The sequence below is a fragment of the Bubalus kerabau genome, chromosome 2, assembly GCF_029407905.1.
Source record: "Bubalus kerabau isolate K-KA32 ecotype Philippines breed swamp buffalo chromosome 2, PCC_UOA_SB_1v2, whole genome shotgun sequence".
Classification (NCBI taxonomy): Eukaryota; Metazoa; Chordata; class Mammalia; order Artiodactyla; family Bovidae; genus Bubalus; species Bubalus kerabau.
The window spans coordinates 198,457,999-198,477,428 of record NC_073625.1 but is presented as its reverse complement, the minus strand read 5'-3'; the positions used below and the strand labels follow the sequence as shown (position 1 = coordinate 198,477,428).

Below are 19,430 nucleotides of genomic sequence, written 5' to 3'. Positions count from 1 at the left end.
CAGAGGCGATAAAAATACAATACGTACAGTGTTACATAAAAATAATACGTCTCCCTCTTATATTCCCCACAGAAAACCATCCTTGTATTTTCATGACATGTTTATTTGATGTATCCCCCCTCTCTGACATTTCTCTGACTCCAGAATCTACTCAGTGCTATGCGGATGTGGTCTTTCTTGCTGACACCTCACAAGACACATCGCAGACCAGTTTTGAGTGGATGCAGAATTTCATCTCTGGAGTGGTGCACATGCTGGATGCTGGCAGGGACAAGTACCAGATTTGTCTGGCTCAGTAGGGTGGCCAGGATCACACTGAGTTTTTGCTCAACACTTACCAGACCCAGGATGAGATGATGATTCACATTCATGGACACTTTGTGCTCCGGGGAGGCTCCAGGAGGACAGGCAAAGCTCTGCAATACCTTCACTGGACCTTCTTACAGGAGGCAATGGGAAGCCAGTTTCTCCAGGGCATACCCCAGTATGCCATGGTCATCACTTCAGGCAAATCTGAAGATGAGGTCCACGAAGCTGCGCAGACATTGAGGGAGAAAGGCATGCAAGTCGTGTCTGTGGGTGTTCAAGACTTTGACAGTAGAGAATTAGAGGCGGTGGGGACCCCACCCCTTGTGTATGATATGCAAGGGAAAGATGGGGTTAGAGAGGTGATACAGGATGTGAGTGGAGTGATCCAAGGCACTGGGCAGCTCGAGACCAAGCAGGAAGCCAAGACGGAGCCTATAGTAGGTAAGAGTTGGTCTCTAGGTATATGAGCCGCTGGCGGGGGGTAGGGGGGCTCATATTAGGAAAGTCTGGGGAAAGAGCAGAGAAGGGGGCATTCAGGGTTTCTCAGTTGGTAGACAGTAGGACCATTGGATGGGGAAGAGAAGGAGGCATGGGTTTGCCTCAGGCACATGCCTTATATTAGTTAATCGTGCTCACAAGGATGCTGCATAAGAAGCCATGCAAAAAGCCGACGGCTGAAAAGAATTATTTGTATTCACAGATCTGATGGAGGTCAGCTGATCTTCGTTGGGCTCAACTACGTTGGGCTTTGTGGATCTTGCCTGGGCTTATTCACAGATTAGGATTTGGCTGAGGGTTGGCTGATCTACATTTGGTTGTGCTCCATAGATGTCACTTTCCTACTGAGATCATTAGGCTAGCCTGCACATATCCTTTCCATGGTAATTACAGAGGTATAAGAGAGAAAACCCGGTTGAAGAAGCATTTTTTGGATCTGCTTTATCATCTAGTAACATTCCACTGGCAAAAGCAAGTCATATGGCTATGTCATCATTAGTGAAGTAAGAAAGTATATTCCTCTCATAGAAGTGTAGGCAGTGAATATTTCTGAACAGTAATCCAATTTGCTTTATGCCTTTTCCAGAAAAAGGAGCGTTCAGTCTTCTCCCCTAGAGATCGAATAAAGTCATTCTTTAGGGTTGACATTCAAGATGCTCAAGGGAGAGGGTAATGACATTTTGGGTGATAGAATTCATAATGTAGAATTGTCCTGTACATTGTTGAAAGTCTGACATAGCTGGTCCCTTCCAATAGCATCCCTGAATGAATCTTATGACAATGCAAAACAACACCAGTTATTTCCAAATGTCCCCTGGGGATGGGTACCACTGTTGGTTAAGAACCACTGAGCCTTATCTCCTGCTAAGCCCATTTATACATTCTAACCAAAGTCAGATCTGTCCTGGGTATTCATTGGAAGGACTGAGGTTGAAGCTGAAACTCCAGTACTTTGGCCACCTGATGCAAAGAGCTGACTCATTTGAAAAGACCCTTATGCTGGGAAAGGTTGAGGGCAGGAGGAGAAGGGGATGACAGAGGATGAGATGGCTGGTTGGCATCACTAACTCAATGGACATGAGTTTGGGTAAGCTCTGGGAGTTGGTGATGGACAGGGAGGCCTGGCGTGCTGCAGTTCATGGGGTCGCAAAGGGTCGGACATGACTGAGCGACTGAACTGAACTGAGCCAGTCAAGCTGAACTACTCACCATTTGCTACATATGGGTCATCCTTTCCCACCTCTGTCTCTGTCCTTGGATACACTATGCCATCAATCTGAAATGCCCACAGTCAAAACTTTATCCTTTAGTTCTTAAGTTACCTTATTGTGAGAGCATCCCCGCAAGTAGAAGTGATCACTCCCTCCTTTCTCTCAACTGTCATAACACTGCCCAGGCCTCTCAAAAGATAATTTGACCCAAGGTTTCCTGAAACCAGAAAAGTGAAGGAAAAAACTAGGCAAGCAAGACCCAGATGCTTCTAATGGACTTAGAGGAATTGAAAAATGGTCTTAAAGCACTTTCTTGTGGATATTTGTATGTTTACATATTTGACAAGTGATATGAACACATTTTCACGTGGAAATTTTGAACCCCATGATGTTCTTTGACCATCATGCCAAATGATGGTCATAAAAGCTTCCACTAAATTCTAATAAGCTTGAGTATAAGTTAGTATAAGATATATTATTTTATATATTATGTACAGTGTATAAATACAAAGCATAATACAGCCTTTGTATACAGAAAGAGTTTTGTCTTTATTCCTCTGTTCTCATACTAAGCCCTTCTTCCTGTTTCTGTTTTTGTCTATAGAGTGTCTGACTGCTATCCCGGCTGACTTGGTATTCCTCATTGAGGAATTTAGCAGGGCTCAGCAATCGAATTTCCAGCAAGTTGTCAGTTTCTTAAAGACCACCATCAGATCTCTCAGTGTTCATCTGGATGTCGTGCAGGTTGGCTTGGTCTTCTACAGCGAGGAACCAAGACTTGAGTTTTCCCTGGATGCATTTCAGAATCGAGTCACAATCTTGGAGCATCTGGACAAACTAACTCATGGGGGAAGAGCAGGACAGACTAAGACTGGTGTTGTGTTGGATTTCTTAAGGAATGAGGTTTTCATCCAGGAGAAGGGCAGCCGGTCCCAGCAAGGTGTGCAGCAGGTAGTCGTGGTCATCACGGCAGGCTCCTCCCAAGACAATGTGTCCAGACCGGCTTCCCTCCTCCACAAGGCAGGGGTGACCATCTATGCAGTGGGCTCCCAGCTCACCTTGGAGAGCATGGACCTGGAAAAGATAGCATCATATCCCCCTTGGAAGCATGTCATCCTCCTGGAATCTTTTTTGCAACTTGCTGTTGTGGGAAGCAAGATTAAGAACCAGCTCTGTCCTGAGTTTGTGGGCAGAAGGGCTTTTGTGTCTGGGATGGGCTTTGCCTTGCAAGAAGGTAGGAACATCTTTTCCAAAAATTTGATTTCTTTAAAATCTTTGTTTGCTCCAGTCACCCACCTCCTCTACCCCCCATCCAAGAAAAGATTATGGAGTCAATTCATTAAAAAACAGAAACAAGACTTATAAAATCTTTATTTTGATGTCAAACAGCAGAAGATGTGAATGAAAAAGTGGACATTCTTGCCTCCTCCTGTCTTACCCCTCATCCATTTTAACAAGGAATTTGATGAAAATACATGTATCTTTACAGTAGGAGCTGTAGGGATCAGGGTATGAATTAACCACCCATTAAGCCACTTAAAACAGGAGATTATTTCTAAAAAGACACAAGCACTCTTGAATTTTAAAATTTCAGCTTAAAATTTAATAAATGACCATGAATTTGCCAATCATTTGTGTAGGACCAAGACTTCTTGAATATGAGTCCTGCTGACTGGAGTTCCACATGTTCTCTTCATTAATCATCTGAAAGTTCATTTTCTATAATTTCCAGTTTCACTTTCTTTCATGTGGAAAGAGAACCACTTTGGAAACAATCTGAGTCCAGAAATCCTTATTGATTTTTATGATTACAAAAACACAATCTTTTGTGGGGCCATCTAATACACCAACAATGTCTTTGAAAACAACTTGCATTTTTTATTAAAAAATTTTTTTTTCAAAAATTTTTTCTGGCAAATTGTGCATTTCTTAAAAAAAACTAATTTATTTAGTTTAATTGGAGGATAATTACAATATTGTGGTGGTTTTTGCCATGCATCGGCATGAATCACCCATGGATGCACATGTGTCCCCCATCCTGAACCCCCTTCCCACCTCCCTCCCCACCCCATCCCTCTGGGCTGTCCCAGAGCACCAGCTTTGAGTGCCCTGCTTCATGCATTGAACTTGCACTGGTCATCTATTTTACATATGGTAATACACAAGTTTCAATGCTATTCTCTCAAATCATCTCACCCTCCCCTTCTCCCACAGAGTCCAAAAGTCTGTTTTTCACATCTGTGTCTCTTTTGCTGCCTTGCATATAGGATCGTCATTACTGTCTTTCTAAATTTCATATATATGCATTAATATACTATATTGGTGTTTCTCTTTCTGACTTACTTCACTCTGTACAATAGGCTCCAGTTTCGCCGACCTCATTAGAAGTGACTCAAATGCGTTCTTTTTTATAGCTGAGTAATATTCCATTGTGTATATGTACCACAATTTCCTTATCCGTTCTTCTGCCTATGGACATCTAGGTTGCTCCCCTGTCCTAGCTATTGTAAACAATGTTGCAGTGAACATTGAGGTACATGTGTCTCTTTCAATTCTCATTTCCTTGGTGTGTACGCCTAGCAGTAGCATTGCTGGGTCATAAGGCAGTTCGATTTCGAGTTTTTTAAGGAATCTTTACACTGTTCTCCATAGTGGCTGTACTAGTTTGCATTCCCACCAACAGTGTAAAAGGGTTTCCTTTTCTTCACGCCCTCTCCAGGATTTATTGTTTGTAGACTTTTTGATGGTGGCCATTCTGACCGGCATGAGATGATGCCTCATTGTGGTTTTGATTTGCATTTCTATAATAATGTATGGATTTGAGAGTTGGACTGTGAAGAAGGATGAGCACCGAAGAATTGATGCTTTTGAAGTGTAGTGTTGGAGAAGACTTTTGAGAGTCCCTTGGACTGCAAGGAGAGCCAACCAGTCCTTTCTGAAGGAGATCAGCCCTGGGATTTCTTTGGAAGGAATGATGCTAAGGCTGAAACTCCAGTACTTTGGCCACCTCATGTGAAAAGTTGACTCATTAGAAAAGACTCTGATGCTGGGAGGGATTGGGGGCAGGAGGAGAAGGAGACGACAGGATGAGATGGATGGATGGCATCACTGACTCAATGGACGTGAGTCTGAATGAACTCTGGGAGTTGGTGATGGACAGGGAGGCCTGGTGTGCTGCAATTCATGGGGTCACAAAGAGTCGGACATGATTGAGTGACTGAACTGAACTGAATAATGAGTGATGTTGAACATCTTTTCATGTGTTTATTAGCCATCTGTATGTCTTCTTTGGAGAAATGTCTGTTTAGTTCCTTTGCCCACTGTTTGATTGGGTTGTTTGTTTTTCTGGTATTGAGCTGCATGAGCTGCTTTTATATTTTGGAGATTCATTCTTTGTCAGTTGCTTCCTTTGCTATTCCCCCCCCCCCCCCTCATTTTGAAGGCTGCCTTTTTACCTTGCTTATAGTTTCCTTCATTGTGCAAAAGCTTTTAAGTTTAATTAGGTCCCATTTGTTTATTTTTGTTTTCATTTCCATTACTCTGGGAGGTGGGTCATAGAGGATCTTGTTGTGATTTATGTCAGAGAATGTTCAGCCTATATTTTCCTCTAAGAGTTTTTTAGCTTCTGGTCTTACATTTAGATCATTAATTCATTTTGAGTTTATTTTTGTGTATAGTGTTAGAAAATGTTCTAGTTGCTTTCTTTTACAGGTGGCTGACCAGTTTTCCCAGCACCACTTGTTAAAGAGATTGTCTTTCTCCATTGTATATTTTTGCCTGTTTTCTCAAAGATAAGGTGTCCATAGGTGCATGAATTTATCTCTGGGCTTTCTATTTTGTTCCGTTTATCTATATTCTTGTCTTTGTGCCAGTACCATACTGTCTTGATGACTGCAGCTTAGTAGTGTAGTCTGAAGTCAGGCAGGTTGATTCCTCAAGTTTTTCAGGCAGGTTGATTCCTCAAGTTCCATTCTTCTTTCTCAAGATTACTTTGGCTATTTGAGGTTTTTTGCAGTACAGTAGAAACTAACACAACATTGTAAATCAACTATACTTCAATAAAAAGCAAAGTTTTATATTAACTTTAATTAATTAAATTTCCTAAAATGCACTCTCTTGCCCATGTATTTAACAAGTTTAACTCACATAAGAAGCAGGAATATTGGATGCTGAGACAACCCATAGCTTCAAGTTGTTGTTCATTCACCATATCGTGTCCAACTTTTTATGATCCCATGGACTGCAGCATGCCAGGCTTCCCATCCCTCACCATCTCTTGGAGTTTGCTCAAGTTCACGTCCATTGAATCCGTGATGTCATCCAACCATATCATCCTTTGTCACCCTCTTCTCCCTCTGCCTTTAATCTTTCCTAGTATCAGGGTCTTTTCCAATGTGTTAGCTCTTTGCATCAGGTGGCCAAAGTATTGTACCTTCAGCTTCAGCATCAGTCCTTCCAATGAATATTCAGGGTTGATTTCCTTTAGGATTGACTGGTTTGATCTCCTTTCTGTTCAAGAGACTCTCAAGAGTTTCACTAGCACCACAGTTTGAAAGCATCAGTTCTTTGGTGCTCTGCCTTCATTATGGTCCAGCTCTCACATCTGTACATGACTACTGGAAAGACCATCACCTTGACTATATGGATCTTTGTCAGCAAAGTGGTGTCTTTGCTTTTTAACACACTATCTAGGTTTGTCATAGCTTTCCTGCCACGTATATGCTGATATTTTACTTTTAGCTTGTTCTCAATTTCCCCATTTGAGAAATGTCAAGCAATGTTTATCTCATGCCTTCATAAGCAGACTCTGAGATGAGGATATGAGCTATGGATGCAAGTGATTTATCTGGGAGTGGAGCTCCGGTGACACTGTTAGGGGAGTGGGGATGGAGAGAGGAAGGAGAGCCCGCCAGCAATGGGCTGAGTTAGTGAGCAGGCTGTTGCTGGAGGCATGGAGGCACCTGGGGCTTGCTTCTGCCAGAGACTCAGGGAGACTGCTGAGCTGTCTTCTGAGTGGTCCCACCCACAGGGCGAGGGAGCTGGGATATTTATCCATTACCCGCTTCCAATCACGGGCTGCTGTGGCCACTCTCACTCACTCCCTCGCCTGCCCAGGGTGTGGGCTGATCATGCTTCTGGCCAAAGAACACACACAGGCAGAGTCTCAGGCAGCAGTGAGGGAGTGCCGGGGGATTGGGACCTGTAGCCTTGTCCCACGCCCTCTCCCATGCCGTTCTGACGGCTTGCTGCTGCTTCTTCTTGCCTAGGCTGTGTGCACATCGAGAAAGCAGACATTTACTTCCTTATTGACGGGTCTGGCAGTATCCACCAAGACGACTTTCTCACGATGAAGGTGTTCATGAATGAGGTGATAAGGATGTTCCACGTTGGACCCGACAGAGTCCAGTTTGGAGTCGTTCAGTACTCGGACGAAGTCAGTCCTCAGTTTACCCTCAGCCAGCACTCCAGTGTGGCGGGGCTGGAGGTAGCCGTTGACAGCATCCAGCAGAAGGGAGGGGGCACCAAGACGGGTGAGGCCCTGGGCAGCATGATCCAGGTCTTTGCAGACTCTGCTCGCAGCAACGTGCCTTGGTATCTCATCGTTGTCACTGACAGCCAATCTATGGACCCGGTGGCTGATGCTGCAGAGGCGCTGAGGGGCCATGGAGTCACCATTTATGCAGTTGGAGTCAGAGATGCTAATATTGCTGAGCTTCAAGAGATTGCTGAAGACAGAATGTTTTTCGTGCATGATTTTGAGTCCTTGAAGGCCATCCAACAAGAAGTGGTGCAAGACATCTGTTCCTCAGAGAGTAAGAATTTTTTCCTTCACTCTCACTCTCTCTCTTCGAGTATATATGACTAATCTATTTGAATAGGCTTCATTCTGGAACTGGGGATTCACAGGTCTAAAAGTATTGGATGAGCTAGAATAAACCAAGCTGGTTCATATGATAGATCTCTATAATATGGCCGTGTCTTATTTTGAGACTGATTTAGGGTGGGTCACAGAAATTTATTTCCTTGACTTCCACTTCCATCCCCTTTATAAATATTTTCATGCTGTATATGTGTCACCCCAGACTCTCCCTGGGAACTTGTAATTAATTGTTTCAGACTCTGAGTAAATGTTCTGTCCTTCTCCTTTTCCCCTCCAGCCTGTAAGAATAGGAAAGCTGACATTATCTTCCTGATGGATGGTTCAGAATCCATCTCTCCAAAAGACTTTGAAAAGATGAAGGAATTCATGAAGCGAATGGTCAACCAGTCTAATATTGGTGCTGATGAGATTCAGATTGGCCTTCTGCAATTCAGCTCAGACCCCCAGGAAGAATTCAGGCTCAACCAATACTCCTCAAAGGTGGACGTTCACAGAGCCATCTCAGACGTTAAGCAAATCAACGGTGGCACATACACTGGGAAAGCTCTGAACTTTACTCTGCCTTTTTTTGGGAGTTCAAGAGGAGGGAGGCCCAGCGTCCATCAGTATTTGATTGTAGTCACTGATGGGGTCTCCCGGGACAATGTAGCTATACCAGCCAAGGTCCTGAGGGACAGAAACATAATTATTTTTGCCATTGGGGTGGGTGAAATCGAATTCTCTCAGCTTTTGGAGATCACTAACGACCAGAGCAAAGTGTACTATGAAGAAAAATTTGAGTCCCTGCAAAATCTGGAGAAGGAAATTCTTTATCAGGTTTGCATTCCACAAGGTGAGTGACAGAGGGCTTGTTAACTGATCCACAAACCCTCGGTAGGTGTCAGGGACCTGGTTGCCTATCTTAATAAAACTAATACTTTTAGCCTTGTCCTGGGGAATCTTTTTTTTTTTTTTTTTCTAATTTATTTTATTGAGTATTGATTTACAATGTTGTGTTAATTTTTGCTGCACAGAAAAGTGATTTAGTTATACATATATGTATATATATATTTTCATATTCTTTTCCACTTAGCATTTGTCACAGGATATTAAATATAGTTCCCTATGCTATAATAGGACCTTGTTTATCTCTTCTCTGTATACTGGTTTATATTTGCTAGGCCCAGACTCCCAATCCACCCCTTGGCCAATCCTCTCCAGTGGGTAACCAGAAGTCTGTCTTTTATGTCTGTGAGTCTGGTTCTGGTTTATAGATAAGTTCATTTTGTGTCATAGTTTAGATTTCACATAAGAGTGATGTCAGGTGGTATTTGTATTTTTCTGTCTGACTTACTTCACTTAGTATGATAATTGCTAGATCCATCCACATTGCTGCAAATAGCATTATTTCATTATTTTTCATGGCTGAGTAGCATTCCATTGTGGATGGTGCTTTTTGTACAGGGCCAGGTCTGTGGACTTCCATAGGTTAAAACATTACATCTCCACATAACCCTGTTAATAATTAATTTATATATATTATCAATATTTTACAAGTGAGAAAACCAAGGCACAGCAAAATCAGGTTGTTTAGTCTAAGTGAATAGCAGAAATGAGATGTGAACTTAAGGCAGTCTGGTTCTAGAGTCTGCATACTAAATGCTGTTCTATATTGCCCTTTGGTATGGTATAACAGAGTACAACAGGACTTCTCAAACTTTAGCATGTATTTGAATAACCTGGAGAGCTTGTTAAAATGCAGTTTCTGATTCAGTAGGTTGGGTTGGGATTCTGCATTTGTAACAAGCTCCCACATGATGCTGATCCTGCTGGTCTTCTAATCACACTTTGAGTAGGGGGTTATATGGTACAGTGTGTGTGTGCATGCTAAGTAGCTTCAGTTGTGTCTGACTCTTTGAGACCCTGTGGACTGTAGCCCAGCAGGCTCCTCTGAGCATGGGATTCTGCAAACAAGAATACTGGCGTGGGTTGCCATACTCTCCTCCAGGGTATCTTCCCAACCCAGGGGTCGAATTTGCGTCTCTTATGTCTCCTGCATTGGCAGGTGGGTTCTTTATCACTAGTGACACCTGGGAAGCCCAAAGTAAAGTACAGTATGGTACAATATAGTATACAGTGTAGAATTATATGGAAGAATATATAATGAAATGCATAAAGAATATATAATGAAATGCATCAACCCCATGTGAGGCAGATGCTATTTGTGTGCTGTGAGCTACTTCAGGATTCGTGACCTCCAGAGGAGAGAATTTTGATCTGAGAGATGAGGCTTGATCACTCGAATCATTTGTGTAATAAAATTTTATTAAAGTATAAAAAGGATAGAGGAAGCTCCTGACATAGACATCAGAAGAGGGCAGTAAGAGTGCCCCCTTGCTAGTTTTTAGCAAGGAGTTGTATATCTGTTAGCATGTTGCTAATCAGAAAAAGAAGCACCTCAAAACTGAGAGAATTGCATCAGGCGCCTCTCCCACCATATGCATTTTGAGATAGTATTGGCAGAAGGTGCATCATCCCCAGTCATAAAACAATTGACATGAATCTTAAAGAAAGGCAGATTTCCAAGCAAATGCATAGTTTCATTAACATAGCTTAAGAGAACATTCCCATGAGTAAGATGTACTGGTTTGTTGAGCCCTTATTGGTTCAAGGTTTGAGTCTTAGGTGCAACAGATTTGAAGAAAGGCAGATTCCAAGGCAAATACATAATTCATTAACATAGCTTAAGAAAAACACTTCCATAAGAAAAACACTTTGGTTGGCTCAAGGTTTGAGGAAAGTTAAGTTCAGGCAGAACCAGGTGTCCTCATGACACCATAGAATTTAAAAGAAATCTCCTTTTAATTTTGTATAGAGAAAGAGAAAAAAAAGTCTGCCACTTACAGATTATTTCCTCCAGTTGGGGAGCCCTAGCCTTCCTACCTGTTGCCCTCTCTTTATGATACTCAATTTCCAGGTGAGAAAAATAAGAGAGAGGTTACGAAGCACAGATGGGAAATAATGGTGGCAGAGTTTGAACTTCCCAGCAGTTTGGTGTCAAAGCCAGAGCCAATTTTTTAGAGTATTAAATGAACATTTTTGATTCTACTATCTCAAGAATCAATCCTAAAGGAAATCAACCCTGAATATTCATTGGAAGGACTGATGCTGAAGCTGAAGCTCCAGTTTTTTGGCCACCTGATGTGAACACCTGACTCATTAGAAAAGACCCTGATGCTGGGAAAGATGGAAGGCAAAGGAGAAGGGGATGACAGAGGATGAGATGGTTAGATAACATCACTGACTCAATGGGCATGAGTCAGCAAACTCTGGGAGACAGTAAAGGACAGGGGAGTCTGACATTCTATGCTGCTGCTGCTGCTGCTAAGTCTCTTCAGCCATGTCTGACTCTGCGCGACCCCATAGATGGCAGCCCACCAGGCTCCCCCATCCCTGGGATTCTCCAGTCAAGAACACTGGACTGGGTTGCCATTGCCTTCTCTGCTGGCATGCTATAGTCCATGGAGTGGCAGAATCTGACATGACTTAGCAACTGATCAACGACAAATCTCAAGAATATCACTACTTTGCAGTGCCTTTGGTAAATTCAGAAATAAACTGAGGGACTTCCCTGGTGGTCTGTGGTTAAGACTCCATACTCCTAGTGTAGGGGATCCAGGGTTTGATCCCTGGTCAGGAAGCAGATCCCGTATCCCACAGCTAAGAGTTCTCAAGCCACAACTGAGACCTGGCCTTGCCAAATAAGTAAATGTTGAAAAGAAATCAATTGAAAAGAGTACATGTATAGAATTATCTTTTTAAAATAAGCATGGATTATGGAATGTCCTTAAACAGTCCAGTTCTTCAGGAACCAAAGTCCTATTTATTTTTGCTGTTGTTTGTTCTGTTTCATTTTTATTGTCTGTGATTATCCTGGAGAAGAGCAGAGGTACAGGATTCCAGCTTGTCTTCTCAGGTCATTTTGAGCCATTTAATAAATTAGGATTTGTAGTTATCTCCAGTTCTGTGTTAGCTGGTACTTTAATAATGGCTAAACCTAACTGATTCTAGAATTATAAAGCTGAATCAGACAAACTTTAGAGGTTATCTGGTGAGAGTCAACCCTCTTTGTTAGCAGGGAAAGAAAGTGCTCCTTGCATTACAGGGTAAACCCACTGAAAATGCTTCTGGGGAAAATGTAAATTAGAAATGTCAGAATAATATACCATACTCAGAATTTTTTTTTTTCTGAATTCAGATCTGATATAGAAATGGGATTTACATCTGTGAAAACTCTTTATGGCAAACTTCAATTAGAGACTTAAAAATCAAAACAAAGCCAAGATGTTTTATATGGAAGGATGGGAGTAAGGCACATTCTGTCTTTTCAATTCCAGAAAGACATCTGGACAGCTCGCACAGAATGTGGCACTTAGGGGATTGAAACTCATGAGTCAGCCCTGGGTCGCAGGTCCCTGAGAAACTTCAGCCACTGTTGATGACTATGTTAACCGGTGAAGGGTCCAGTGTTTATTTATTTCCCTTGGAACTTCCTTCTCCCCTAATTTGCAGTTTTGTTTTCTGATTCTGGGCCAAATACTGCAGTCTATGCTGATCTGAAGAGAGAACGTTTGTCTTCATGTCCTGTCTGGCTTTGACAATCCAATATCATGCTTGTTGTCAAGAAATAGTTAATAAGTAGCAGTCCTTTTGTGGTTGAGAAATTACATTTTGAAGTTTGCACCCAAATTCTAATCCAAATGCGTTTGTAACCATTAACTTTTCCTCCTTAGTGAAATTTTGTAGATGGTCTTGTTAGGAATGGGTAGGTGTAGCCAAAACTGTGGTTTTTCCAGTAGTCATGTACAATGTGAAAGTTGGACTATAAAGAAAGCTGAGTGCTAAAGAATTGATGCTTTTGAACTGTGGGGTTGGAGAAGACTCTTGAGAGCCCCTTGGACTGCAAGGAGATCCAACCAGTCCATCCTAAAAGAAATTGGTCCTGAATATTCATTGGAAGAACTGTTCTAAAGCTGAAACTCCAATACTTTGGCTACCTGATGTGAAGAACTGACTCATTTGAAAAGACCCTGGTGTTGGGAAAGATTGAAGGCAGGAGGAAAAGGGGATGAAAGAGGATGAGATGGTTGGATAGGATCACTGACTCAATGGACATGAGTTTGAGTAAACTCTGGGAGTTGGTGATGGACAGGGAGGCCTGGCATATTGCAGTCCATGGGTTTGCAAAGAGTCAGACATGACTGAGTGACTGAACTCAACTGAGGTGTAACCTGAAAGATCAGTGGGCCTTCCAATTCTAGCTACACCCTTCTAGGAGGGCTTAAATATTTTCAGGTAGGACAAACATAAAATTGAGAGTGATAATCAGTCTTGATCTTTTCTAATATGCTTCTCTGAAACAAGGTATCTGCATGGGTGATGAATGAAACTTCCAGAGCAGACGGGAATAGTACAGCTTGTGCTGAAAGAGACTCAAGGCTGTTTTATATTTTGTCTTCATTCATTTGGGGAACATTTAATGAGCCTTTGTGTTAGACACTGGGAAAGTAAGAAGACATAGTCTCTACCATGAGGGAATGTTTGTTCAGAGAGAGAGAAGGTCTTGTACAGTAAGAGTGGATATACAGGGGCATCTAATAGCTCAACTCGAGGACCTGGGGTCATGAATCACAGATGCTTTAGGGAGGGGGCTTTTGAACTTCAACTTGAAGGATATGTATGAGTTAACCAGATTAGAATGATGGGAATGGGAAAGGATACTTCAGGTGGAAGGAATAGGATGTGCAGAGGTTCTTTTGAAACAGGTCTTATATGAAACAGTATATAGGTATCAGTTAGTTTTTGCTGGGTAACAAGCCATCCCCCAAAGTAAAAAACAAAAATTTGTCACTGAAAATAATCAATAATAAGAATAGAAATCTTTTCTGTTTTGTTTTCTTGTTTTTTCTTTGAGCTAAACTGAGGACTAGCCTGGAAGCCCACTTCCTAGATTACTCTGAGAAACTTCTCCAGAGAAATAGTTTTCAGTATAGTTTTATATTCTGTCAGAGCAAAGAACATTAAACAAGTCAGGGCTATATTTCTTCAAAGTTTTAGAAAAAAAGGAACAGTCCAGCAAGTACACAGCAAATCAGCATGGCCTTGGCACTTGGGAAGGGTGTCTTATCATCAAAGGAGAACAAGCTTTGGCATCCCAGGAAGAGAGGCATTTAATCTTTATTTTTAACATGGATGTTCTTTACTTTTGCGTCCTTTTCTCTAGTTATTGAAGCTGATGTACAATGTCTGTTTGTTGGCTACAAACAGGCTATTTTAGTTGGATAAAATTCAAGTTAACTCACGTGTAAGCCAGGAAGATTTCCCTATATCTCAATATGTGAAAATTTCTTTCATCACACCATTATTTCACTTATACTTCTGTGGGTTGGTTGGAGATTCTCCTTGCAGGACCAGATTGACTGATAATCTTCTGGGCTGGGTTGTGCAGTCATAGGTGACTAATTGGATTTCCTTCTCCTCTACCTTCAAAGGATGCAGTGTAGATTTGTCTGTAGCAATTGATCTCTCCACTCCCACGAGGCAAGTTCAGCAGAGGCTTCGAGGGTTATTGCCAGAGCTGATGCAGGAGCTGGCTGTGCTTCCCAATATTAGCTGTGATGTTACAGGCCAGACCAACGTGATGCTCCGCTACCTGGTTCCCAGCTCAAAGGGCCAGCTCATCTTTGACTCAGGATTTGAAAAATACAGTGATGAGACCATTCAGAAGTTCTTGATTCACCAGGTTGCGAGAAGCAACCATATGGATGTGCATTTTTTGCAGTCCCTGGGAGAGAGTGCTATCTGTCTGTCTTCTGCCAATGTGAAGGTAAAAAATGCTAAGAAAATCTGCTTTGGAGCCATTAGGCAGAGTTGGAGGGATAACACTTTTGTGACTGAGGCCAACTAAATTGTTCTTCACTGGAGAGCTTACCCAGAGGAGCTCTGTTCTCTTACTCAGTAAAGACCAAAAAGAGACGTGTTTTCATTCAATCAGCTAATATTTACCAAACCCTGGAGGCTCTGCTGAATGCCGATAGGAATAAAAAGATAAAGTCCCTGCCCTCAGGTTGTCCACAGCTAGTGATTCCAGATTCCTTCATGGCACAAATTCATTCCAGACATCTTGAAAGATATTAGTTCCTATGGTCACTCATTGTCATGTACAGTAAGGCTCTTTATTTTTCTAACCATCCCCTTGAACCACCTTTAGTGACAGTTAAAAGCTTCCTAGCAGTTAAACTTCCCTTCCTGGGTCCCCAGAACTGTGCACCTGCAGGAGTCACAGGAGCAAAAAGTCTCATATAACATGTACTAGCAAATTACATCCCCGAACTTTGAAAGTTACATTGAATTTTTCTTTCAATCCCGTATCCTGTATCCAGTGGGTTTATTTCTTGAAAAATAGAATTCACTTTTTAAGTTAATTTTCTATGGGTAGAAGCAGCACGTTTTATTTGTAGAAAATGCGTTAAAGTTTGGGGAATTTTGCATTGATGAAGATCAATATTGTAAAAGTTTTTGGAATATATTTTTAAGTCAATACATTAAGCTGGTTCAAATTCTTCTTTTCTGGGGGCTGGAGAGCATGTAGGGGAGGACATTGAAGTATAAGTGAATGTGTAATAAAGTCACAAATAGATGAATGGGTAAAACCAAAGGGAACTGGGTGAAAGGCTGGGTATACCAGAAGACCCAACTCACAGCATCTGTCTTCTCCATTGCCTTTCCCCGATTCCCTCCCTTCCTCCTCTCTCTCCCTGCTTCTGCAACTCCCTCCTCTCTCCTAAACAACAGGTCCTGCTAGTGTTTACAGATGGACTGGATGATGATTTAGAGAAACTGAAGGAAGTATCTGAGCTTCTCCGCAGCAAAGGTAAGTGCAGGGCGTTGCCCTGTGGGGCCTTGTTCCCCCGACAGGGCTGACACAGTCTTGCAGATTTCCAGACGCTGACCCCAGGTCGTGGGACCTCAGTGCCCTTGAAGTTGACACGCAGTCTCCCTCTTCATATGAACTGGGGGCTATTCAGGGCTGAGAGACCCCAGACTCCACATTCTCAGTACTTACTAAGGGTTGCTCTGAGTGAGACAGGACTGACCAATTACCAGCCTGGCGTCTGCTTTGGAGGGTCACAGGGGCAGCTCCTGCCTCTTGTGGAGTGGGGGGGTCTCTGTTCTTCTAGGCTCTCTGGGAGCCATAGGTCTCTTTTCTTCCTAAACTAAAATCATCCTGGGCCTTATTTCTTCTCCTGCCTTTCCTACCGCTGTCTCCCTGACTCTTTCTCTTTAGTCATCTCCAGGGGCTGCTGCACAATATACATGTACATGTCAGTCAGTTCAGTCGCTCAGTCGTGTCCAACTCTTTGCACCCCATGGACTACAGCACGCCTAGCTTCTCTGTCCATCAGCAACTCCCAGAGTTTACTCAGACTCAAATCCATCAAGTCAGTGATGCCATCCAATCATCTCACCCTCTGTCATCCCCTTCTACCGCCTTCAATCTTTCCCAGCATCAGGGTCTTTTCAAATGAGTCGGTTCTTTGCATCAGGTGGCCAAAGTACACATATATCCGTATGCTCTAAATATAGTTGGTTTACATTATTATATTTATTTCAGGTGCCAAACATAGTGATTCCATATTTTTATAGATTGCAATCCATTTAGAGTTATTGTAAAATATTGGCTTTATTCACTGTGCAGTACAGTATATTCTTGTAGCCTATTTTATACATGGGGGTTTGTATTTCTTAATCCACTACCCCTGTCTTGCTGCACTCCACTCCCCACTGGTAATGACTAGTTTGTTCTCTGTATCTATGAGTCTGTTTCTATTTTGTTATATTCACTTGTATGTTTTATTTTTTATGCTCTACATATAAGTTAATAACATAAAAGTATTTGTCTTCTGTCTGACTTACTTCACCAAGTACAATACTCTCTAGGTCCATCCATGTTGTTGCAAATGGCAAGATTTCACTCTTTATGGCTGAGTAATATACCCTTGTATGTAGAGTTTACCCTTGAACAACCTGGAGGTTAGGGGTGCCAAATGTCCCTGCAGGTGAAAATCCATATATAACTTTATGGTTGGCCTGCTGTATGCACAATTTAATCCACAGTTGAATCCATGGATTCAACTAGCCATACATTATTATAGTACATGTATAGCTATACATCATTGTAGTATTATAGTACTCAAGTATTGAAAAAATTTGCATTGTAGGTGGACCCATGCAGTTCAAACCCATGTTACTCAAGAGTCAGCTGTGTATAACCACATCTTATTTGTCCATTTATCTATCCATGAATATGTAGGTTGCTTCCATATCTTGGCTATTGTGAGTAGTAGTGCTATGAACATTGGGTTCAATTTATCTCTTTGAATCAGTGTCTTTGTTTTCTTTTGATATATACCAAAATGTAGAATTGCTAGATCATATGGTAGTTCTATTTAAGTTTTTCTGAGGAAACTCCACACTGTTTTCCACAGTGGCTGTAACAACTTTCATTCCCACCAACAGTGTAGGAGGATTCTCTTGTCTCCACATCCTCACAACATTTGTTGTTTATAGACTTTCTGATACTAGCAGTTCTGACAGGTGTGAGGTCATACCTCGTTGTGATTTTGATTTGCATTTCTCTGATGATTAGTGATGTGAATATCTTTTCATATGCCTGTTGATCATCTTATGTTTTGGGGAAAAGTCTATGCAGGTCTTCTGCCCATTTCTTAATTGGGTTGTTTGCTTTTCTGATATTGAATTGTGTGAGCTCTTTATAAATTTTGGATATTAACACTTTATTGGTCATAACATTTGCAAATATCTTCTCCCAATTCTATAGGCTGTTTTTTTTTTTTTTCATTTTGTTGATGGCTTTTATTTTTGCTGTTCAGTTCAGTTCAGTTCAGTCACTCAGTTGTGTCCGATTCTTTGCAACCCCATGAATTGCAGCACACCAGGCCTCGCTGTCCATCACCATCTCCCAGAGTTCACTCAAACTCACTTCCATCGAGTCGGTGATGCCATCCAGCCATCTCATCCTCTGTCGTTCCCTTTTCCTCCTGCTCCCAATCCCTCCCAGCATCAGAATCTTTTCCAATGAGTCAACTCTTCGCATGAGGTGGCCAAAGTACTGGAGTTTCAGCTTTAGCATCATTCCTTCCAAAGAAATCCCAGGGCTGATCTCCTTCAGAATGGACTGGTTGGACCTCCTAGCGGTCCAAGGGATTCTCAAGAGTCTTCTCCAACACCACAGTTCAAAAGCATGTTGCTGCTGCTGCTAAATCGCTTCAGTGGTGTCCAAATCTGTGCGACCCCATAGATGGCAGCCCACCAGGCTCCCCCATCCCTGGGATTCTCCAGGCAAGAACACTGGAGTGGGTTGCCATTTCCTTCTCCAATGCATAAAAGTGAAAAGTGAAAAGTGAAAGTAAAAGTGAAGTCATGCAGTCGTGTCCGACTCTTTGCGACCCCATTGACTGCAGCCTACCAGGCTCCTCCGTCCATGGGATTTTCTAGGCAAGAGTACTGGAGTGGGGTGCCATTACCTTCTCCGTCAAAAGCATGTTAGCTCCTATTTATTTCTGCTTTTGTTTCCTTTGCCTTAGGAGATAGACACCCCCCCCCCCCAAAAAAAAACACCACCACAATTTATGTCAAAGAGTGTTCTACTTATGTTTTCTTCTAGGAGTTTTATGGTTTCTGATTCTTTATTTAGGTCTTTTATCCATTTTGAGTTTTTTTGTATATAGTGTGAGAAAATGTTCAAATTAAATTCTTTTACATGTTCAGTTTTACCAGTACCACTTACTAAAGAAACTGTCTTTTCTCCATTAGATAGTCCACCTCTCTTTAGGCTTCCCTGGTGGCTCAGATGGTAAAGCGTCTGTCTGCAATGCAAGAGACCTGGGTTCAAACCCTGGGCTGGGAAGATCCCCTGGAGAAGGAAATGGGAACCCACTCTAGTACTCTTACCTGGAAAATCCCATGGATTAAAAGCCTGGTAGGCTACAGTCCATGGGGTAGGGAAGAGTTGGACATGACTGAGCAACTTCTCTTTCTTTCTTTATTCTCTTGCCATAGATTAATTGACCATAAGTGTGTGGGATTATTTCTGAGGCCTTTATTTTGTTCTGCTGATATATGTGTCTGTTTTTGTGTCAGTATGTATCTGTTTCGATGACTGCAACTTGGTAGTATTGTCTGAAATCAGGGAGCATAGTACTTTCAGCTTTGTTCTTTTTTTCTCAAGATTGCTTTGACAAATCAGGGTCTTTTTGTCATTCCATATAAAATTTAGGATTATTTGTTCTAGTTATGTGAAAAATGTCATGGGTATCTTAGTAGGTATTGCCTTAAATGGAATATTTCTGTGACAACTTGCTTTCAACTGAATTTAATGCATAGATTGCCACTGGACGTGTAAAATGTTACAGCTTCTCTGGAAAGGAATTGGGAGTATATAACAAAGGACTGCAAATTCTGCCTATCTG

General features: G+C 42.0%; 1 protein-coding gene across 1 annotated transcript in view; it reads left to right on the top strand.

The window, feature by feature from the left end:
* Positions 1 to 19,430, top strand: part of LOC129644558 (collagen alpha-4(VI) chain-like) — a 131,339-nt gene that overhangs the window by 13,145 nt on the left and 98,764 nt on the right. The window contains 6 exon segments of the mRNA XM_055570142.1: positions 145 to 750; positions 2,623 to 3,203; positions 7,225 to 7,831; positions 8,177 to 8,731; positions 14,430 to 14,764; positions 15,733 to 15,811. Coding sequence (XP_055426117.1) covers positions 145 to 750; positions 2,623 to 3,203; positions 7,225 to 7,831; positions 8,177 to 8,731; positions 14,430 to 14,764; positions 15,733 to 15,811 — 2,763 coding nt within the window.